The 7,468-nt window shown below is 38.4% G+C and overlaps 1 protein-coding gene across 1 annotated transcript in view; it reads left to right on the top strand.

Moving 5' to 3' along the window:
- KREMEN1 (kringle containing transmembrane protein 1) overlaps positions 1-4,647 on the top strand; it is a 25,911-nt gene extending 21,264 nt beyond the window's left edge. Inside the window, exons 6-9 of the mRNA XM_010287110.1 lie at positions 295-627; positions 1,235-1,396; positions 3,419-3,503; positions 4,485-4,647. Coding sequence (XP_010285412.1) covers positions 295-627; positions 1,235-1,396; positions 3,419-3,503; positions 4,485-4,647 — 743 coding nt within the window. The remainder of the gene's footprint in view (positions 1-294; positions 628-1,234; positions 1,397-3,418; positions 3,504-4,484) is intronic.
- The last annotated feature ends 2,821 nt before the right edge of the window (positions 4,648-7,468 follow it).

The raw sequence follows: 7,468 nt of genomic DNA, 5'->3' as shown, positions 1-7,468 counted from the left end.
GAAAGAGTACGTGGTTACATACAAGGACAAAGGATATTTGCAGTTTTGGAGGCTGATACATAGGTCTCAGAGTAGTGAGACAATGAGTGTATCCCAAGCAAATGCAACATAACAGCTATGCGCCCAGTGCTGTGGAAGGTGGAGAATAGCAGTCTGAGAGACGGTGCATCCTGCTGGGGTAGCAAGTCTGTACCTTCAAGTCACATTTGACTATTAGAATCTACAGAGTGCTAAAGCTGTGCATAATGAATGTATAACCTCTTTTTTTCATTTTTCTCCCTCTCCTTTTCACAGCCCTTATTGGTGCCTGTGGAGGGAATTACACTTCTGCTACAGCTGTGATCTATTCCCCAGATTTTCCCGACACATATGGCACAGGCAAAGTCTGTTACTGGACCATACAAGTTCCAGGAGCATCTCGAATCCACTTCAGCTTTGCCCTTTTTGAAATCAAAGATGCTACAGATATGGTGGAATTGCTGGATGGCTATACCTATCATGTTCTAGCTCGTTTTAATGGCAAAAACCGGCCTCCCCACACCTTTAACATCTCTCTGGATTTTGTCATTTTGTACTTTTTCTCAGATGAAATCAATCAAGCCCAGGGATTTGCTATCAGATATAGAGGTAAGAGGCTAACTTTGCTGTTTCTACCTTTCAATGAGCCGTTAAAGCTTTTAATTCACACAGGAGATTTCTGAAGTGGCAAAAAAAGAGCAAATATTTTAACTCTCATGTCTACAGGTGTTTCATGTATCTTGTTGCCACTGGTCAGTGGGTAAAAGCTTTGCTAAAATTTCTCTCAATTTGGAATACTCCAGTCCGTTATGTCATAAATAGCAACATTTACATTTTAAAATATTCTACCCTATACATAGCTGCCTGTCAAAACAGGTTGGAAAAAGACAAAGCTGAAACAAAATAAAAAAATAGTAGTCCATCTGCATCTTGGTTCATCTTGGCTCTTTCCAACTTTCTATTCCAAATGTCATCAAGAGAAAACATTTTAGTCCTTGAGTTATACCTACTGTTATAATGAACAATTAGCTTCCAGAAAAATTCTGAGAACCCCAACTTGGTGAAGTACAGGCTTTTTCGGGCACCAGACATAATTTGATTACTGGAGTTCTCTAAGAAAACCCGAGACCAGCACAGGTCAGTTTACAAGCACAAAATAAAGTCCAATTGCACCTGTTAAGAGATTGTTATTGTAATCATACTCTTGTGTTTCCAGCTGTGAAGGATAATGTGCATCAAAACAAGATTCCAATGAATCAGACCCTTTCAGAGAAGATAAAAGAAGAACAAGCAAATCTCAGCATCAATGCAGCCCGGTCATCAAAGATACTTTACGTCATCACAACCAGCCCAAGTCATCCTAGTAGCTCCATGCCTGGTAATATTGCAAGCGAATGTGGGAACAGGACAAACATTTTGCCAGGGCATAATCTAGAGTCACTATTTCCTTTGCCACCTCCTCCACATTATCTGATTCACTGTACTTCTTACTAATAGATGAATTTTCTTTTAGGCTAATTACCACTAACTGTGCTGCTCACATGAGTTTTCAAAACTAATTTCTCAGCACAAATCAGTTAGAAATAGTGTGAAGCTGGTGAGACCTTGAGAATGAAAGTACATCAGAATAAGATGTGAGTCAGAGCAGCCTCCTTACTAGAATCGGCTTTAGTGACCAGTGCGTGCATACCATATAGAGGTGGCAAAAGGGCTAGTGAAAAAAAAGCAAACTTGGGTAGAGTCTGGAAGAGCCTGAATGCTGGATGCATCCCAGTTATCCCCATTCACAAAAGCTACAGAAATAATACAAAGAGGGCTAGACAAGGACAAAGCAAGTTAATGGGTGCAGGGGAGATGGCCACTGAGAACTGTCATGTGTCTAGAACTCACCTTCAAGACATCACTTAATTCAGGAAATTGTTGAGTCGTAAATAATTGAAGACTGGAAATGTGCTCTTGGTGAATATCACTATTGGTCTTTCCTATCTTTAAACTACCTTGGGCATCTGCTTTTATGTATCATTGAAGCTGGGCCTCGATCATACTATGGACACTCTAATAGTTCTGTAGTCCAGAAGCTGTTTGCATGCCAAACCTGAAGCATAAGGACATGAGCTGCATAAACCCAAACTAGCCAGGCTGCAGAACGTGCCTAGGATTCTGGGCAGATATTTGGGCACTAGGCCCAGGCTAGTGCCTGAGTTACCACCACTATATTTAAGCTGCCTAGTGTTAAACTAGCTTGGGCATACCGACCTAAGATGAAACTCTACCCTTGGATTTTATGCAGTTATGAAAATACTATTAAAATCATCACGAACAGTCAATGCTTTGAGGAAGGGGCATTGGGTGGGAGGGAACTTACACTTCCTTTTTTTGGTCCTTTGAGTTTCGGGACTTCTGAAACTGATGGCCTTTGTTCAGTTGTTGTAATAATTCAAGGTCCTTGCAAGACTGTTCAGTGTGTTAAATATGTCAGTTACATTCTAGTGCCATCCTTCTTCCCATCTCGACATGCTGTAGCCTCCCACTGCAAGATTATGGAAGTCCAAGTGGGAAGGTCATCTAATAATTTAGAAATCAGCTTTATTCAAGCCCCAATCTCTTAAATAGTTCAAATGTTGCAATGTGTCAAGCTGCTCTTTAAGTCCTGCTTGACTTGCTGGTACAACCAGAACTAAATTCAAATGTAAAATACAATGACCAAGAGCCTTCAGTTTAAGGTAATAAAATAGCAGACCACAAATACTGATCACCTGTCTCAATAGACTGTACAAAAAAACCCAAAAACATACCTAGTGATTACTTACGTGATTACTGATATAAAACTAGGCCATCTCCTTGCAAACATAGAGTTACTACTGGTAGCATATATTCTAGTATGTTGTTTAATCTGCTTTTAAATTTTCCTCTGAGTTTTGATTCCTTTCCTAGTAACTAGTTAGGTAATTTTACTGGTATATGCTTTGGATTTTCCCAACTTTCATTTTATAGGGAGCAGTCCTGCATGGGAAAAAACAGTTCTGACTAAGAGTTACACAGTTTCTGCCAGTCTTTGTAGAAAATACTTAAAAGGTTTAAGGCATCTTCAACTTACAGTTTGGAGTAAAACATCAGAAGGTTATGTGTTTCTTTTGTGAAATATTCTTGCTTTAAAAATGGTAAGTAAATGAATGTACTGAGAGCTCCTCCCCTCCTCCCCTCCACTCCCCTTTCTTCTCCTCTTTCCTCTTCCTCTTCCACTCTCCTCTCCCTCACCTCCCCTATCCTCTCCCTCCCTTCCCCTCTTCCCCTTCCCTCTTCCCCCTTCCCCCTTCCCTCTTCCCTCTCCCTTCTTCCCTCTCCCTTCTTCCCTCTCCCTCCTTCCCTCTCCCTCTCTCTCTCCTCTTCTCTTTCACAGAGTGGACAATATATAGTCTCACAGCACTGCTCATCCTAAGTGTTACAGCCATAATAGCAAAGATATTTCTCCACATTACCATGAGGTGAGTATGGAGCAAAACTGTCCCTGGAGAACTGACATCTCAGCTTTGTACCAAACCTGGTACACTTCATTTCTCTGATACTGTCAGATTGGTCATATTCAAAACCAAGTTACATATTATATATTTGTATCCTCAGAAAAGATACTAAATAAGCACATTTTTTAAGTTTCCACTCTGTTAGGATAGCATTTGCTAGAATCTCTCTTTTGGTCTTCTTTTGACAAGATTTGTATTTTAAGAAATAAAAAGGTTTCTCATACTGAGTGATGTTATATAGCAAAGAAGAAAATGTAATCAGACAGCTAGCGTTGGTGGGAAGAGGTCAAATTATGATAATAATTTGCAGGAAAAAAATTAAAAACTCATCCCAGACTGGGGAGCTGGGGAAGAAAAGATATATATAGGTTAGCTAATACATATTTTCTTTAATGAAATACTGAAAATGGTTCAAAAAAGAATCACAAAAATGAAAGTCTGTATTACGGTGTGACACTTAACCAGTATAATTTTTTTTGCCTATTAAAACCAACAGTTTTTTTACTATATTTTTCTACACTTACACAAAGTAGTTTTTGTGTCCTCTAGATGGACACTCATTGAATTGAATGATGGGTGAGTTAGGTACAAATCATAAATGTTCAATATTGTATTTACATACCACAAACAGGCTTAAATATACAAGGAAATTAATTTATATTAATAGTAATTACTAATAGAATATGTACAGACTTCTTAATGTCTCTGGTTTCATTTGTTTAGCAACTATTCTAGCAACAGAATGCCTAACTTTTCATTTGTCAAGAAACAACCAACAAACACTCCAAAAACCTACATAACTGTGCAGCAGGTAGAAAGAAAAGGTGTCACAGATGTAGTGGAAGCTGCTAGCATTACCAGCGTAGCAGTAATGCAGACATACTAGTAACAGCAGCTTCCCAAACTGCTTAACACTTAAAGAGTGAATTAACACTTGTTTCCTAGATCGCATCAGATACCATCTGCAACTGAAACAGAAGATTCCAGTGAGGTTACTACTGCTGGTGAGATCTGGAGTATATTTTACCAGCCATCCACATCAATATCCATCTTCAAGAAAAAGCTTCGAAGTCAACAAGAAGATTGCAACCCACTAGTGGGAAACTGAGGTGCCTTTTATTTTACAAGAATCAGTCTTCTTAAAATCCAGGTGACTTGGGAATAATCCTTTTTTTTTATTCCCAATCTCATATTTGTTTTCCAAAAAGTCGATTTCCAAAGGCCTTTGAGTGACTTTGCCTATCTGCTGTTCTCTTGGATATACTAGTGACAATAGATTTAATTGCGGCAATAGTTTTGAAATATCTGGTGCTCATAAAATCTGTAGTGCTGTTAATTACTGCCTTTAAACCAATGCACTTAAAATACATGTAAAAACCTGTAAAATTCAAAATGTCTTGTACCCTTGCCAAAAGTAACTGAATTAGTATGTGCAGGTCGAGGACTTCTTGTGTCCTGCTTTCCTGTAGCACTGTATTGTATCAGGCTACTTTTGTCCCTTTATTCTCAAGGTTGAAGACAGAGGTAGATACTGATAACCTGTTCAACTGCCACAGCAATCAGAGCTTATTGGCCTTAATGTAAACATGTCTAAATGGTACTATACAGTAGGAGTCAAAGACTTTGAGAAACAATCAGCCTGGTTGCCCAGTGCCCTGCTCTTTCCACATTTTCTGTTTCTATAAGCAGAGATGTACAAATAAAAATCAAATCAAATTCAGGAGGCAAACGCTCTATGGAGTTTCAGCTGCAAATGTGAGTTTCAATGGAGTAGTGCTCACCAGGTCAAGGTCTGCACGAGCAATGAAGACTTTTAAATGACTGTCTGACCCATCATTCACTGATGATTATGATATTTTTGGTCATATTCACAGTGATCCTTTAAAAAACTATTGTACTCCAGACTGAAGTCCTGCATTCATTCTGGATGTAAGCTTAGGGCTTCCTAAAGGATTGTCCAAAGAAATTGTAAATCCACTGAATTTTTAAACAGGGAGGCTGACTAACACAAATTCTTACTCTGAGGTTAATGATACTGATCTCAGCAGCCTGAACTATTTAGAAAGTTGTAGCCTGTTGTCAACAACTCACCTATGCCAAGCTGTGCATCTGAACACATCTGTAACAGTTGCCTTGATACTTACCTGTGAGAAGAAAGTGTCTCCTTGCCTGCAAAATTAAAACTGAACTGCATTTTTAAGATTAATGCCCTTAACTGTCAAAGAACTAAAACATCAGTGGGGATCTGATCTGTGAAATAATTTCTCTTTGCAGCAGACAGCATTAACTATTTTTTCTCTTTGGCAGAATATCTGTCCACCCACAATGCTCAGGCTTTTCATCCCGCCACCAGGGATCAACAGTGAGTCTTTCAGCCTCAGCAAGCCCAGACCAGCAAGATATTTAGGAAAAACTGACAATACAGAAGTCAGACAAATTGATTGGAACAGTTTACTGAGTGAGCAGCTCCTTAGCTAAGTTAGAGGAAATTCACTGAAAGCCATTGAAGTACAGTAATTCTGCTTAAGACAAAAGGAATATATAGCAGTTTAAATGTATACCAATGGTCTGTATATACCAGACCTGCAGTCAGAGAACAACTATTAAATGCATCTGCAAAAGATAACTAAAAAAAGTAAGAAAACGTTCAGAGTTTAAATTCATTATAGTATCTGCCTTTCAACTCACTTCTCTTCATGAGGTCTATAGATTTCCTTGAAAAAACAGGGCATCTAAGAATTAAACAATGAAATATTGTGCCTTACTTGCGATTGTACATCTAGTCTGTTACCTGAATTGAATTCATTCCAGCTCCATTTATGTACCACAGATGAGTGCCAGAGACAGCTGAACAATACCACAATAAATGCTTAATAGAAACAAGACTTTACTAAGGCAGCAATTATGGAATTGTTTATCTCCAAAATGGAATATCATGGGAACATCTAGTACTTTCTTGCATGAGCGTCTGGAAAGAATACAGGGAAAGATAATTACAGTATCGCCTAAAATCAAGACAGGACGAGTTGTAAAATACACTGGTTATCCTTATGTGTCATCAGGTTGGACCAAAAAATATTATCTGTTTCAGACCCAACAAAAAATTTTAAGTTGCCTTTTTAACAGTTAGGTTTTGCATCATGGTGTGTAGGGAGAGAGTCCACCTCACAGATTTGTAGCAAAACAAGTTAGTTTGCTTTTCCTAAGCATGCTTAATATGGTTCTCTAATGGAAAACCAGGAGGAGAGAGTCAGAGTGTAAAGCTAGATCCTTAAGAGTTAAGTTATGAGCACATTGTGATGAAGCTTTGTTTGCCTGCCGTATCAAATGTTTTTGAGCAGTTAAACATATACCCTCAAAGGAACATTCATAAAGCAGTTAGCTAATGGTGATAAACTGAAAAACTACATCAGGAGAACCCCATGACTGATTTCTACCTACTGCAGACAGAAGAAATACAAAACTGTTAAGCTTCTCTTCTTCTGTAAATAATTTAATTTCACTATAAAATTAGAGAAAGCCCATTACAAACAACAAAACAGATTGATGCTACTAATGCAAAATCTAGAGAATTATAAACTGAGATTTTGCATTGGTCCCTTAGCTCCTCAGCTATTTTTTAAATAATAAACTTGCATTTCATGAGCCTTTCTTAGGGAATGTTTATCCAGTTTCTGTATGAAAGACCCATAAAAACAGCAGTTAAAGCAGATTATCTGGCCATGGCAACAATGAACATGACTAAGCGCAAAGTATTGGACAGTGCACATGTAAATACATTGATAAAAGTGTAGAGGAAATTGCAACATCCCCCCCAAATCTTTCAGGTCTAATACTAGGAAAGAGAGCAATAGATAGAAATGCAAGGACAGGATGCCTTAAATAACACTTCCTACTATACAGGCCTGAGACCATAAAGAGCGGGTAGA

This window comes from Phaethon lepturus, unplaced genomic scaffold (assembly GCF_000687285.1).
Source record: "Phaethon lepturus isolate BGI_N335 unplaced genomic scaffold, ASM68728v1 scaffold50275, whole genome shotgun sequence".
Classification (NCBI taxonomy): domain Eukaryota; kingdom Metazoa; phylum Chordata; class Aves; order Phaethontiformes; family Phaethontidae; genus Phaethon; species Phaethon lepturus.
Note: the sequence above shows the minus strand (reverse complement) of the source record. Positions and strands in the feature narration are given on the sequence as shown.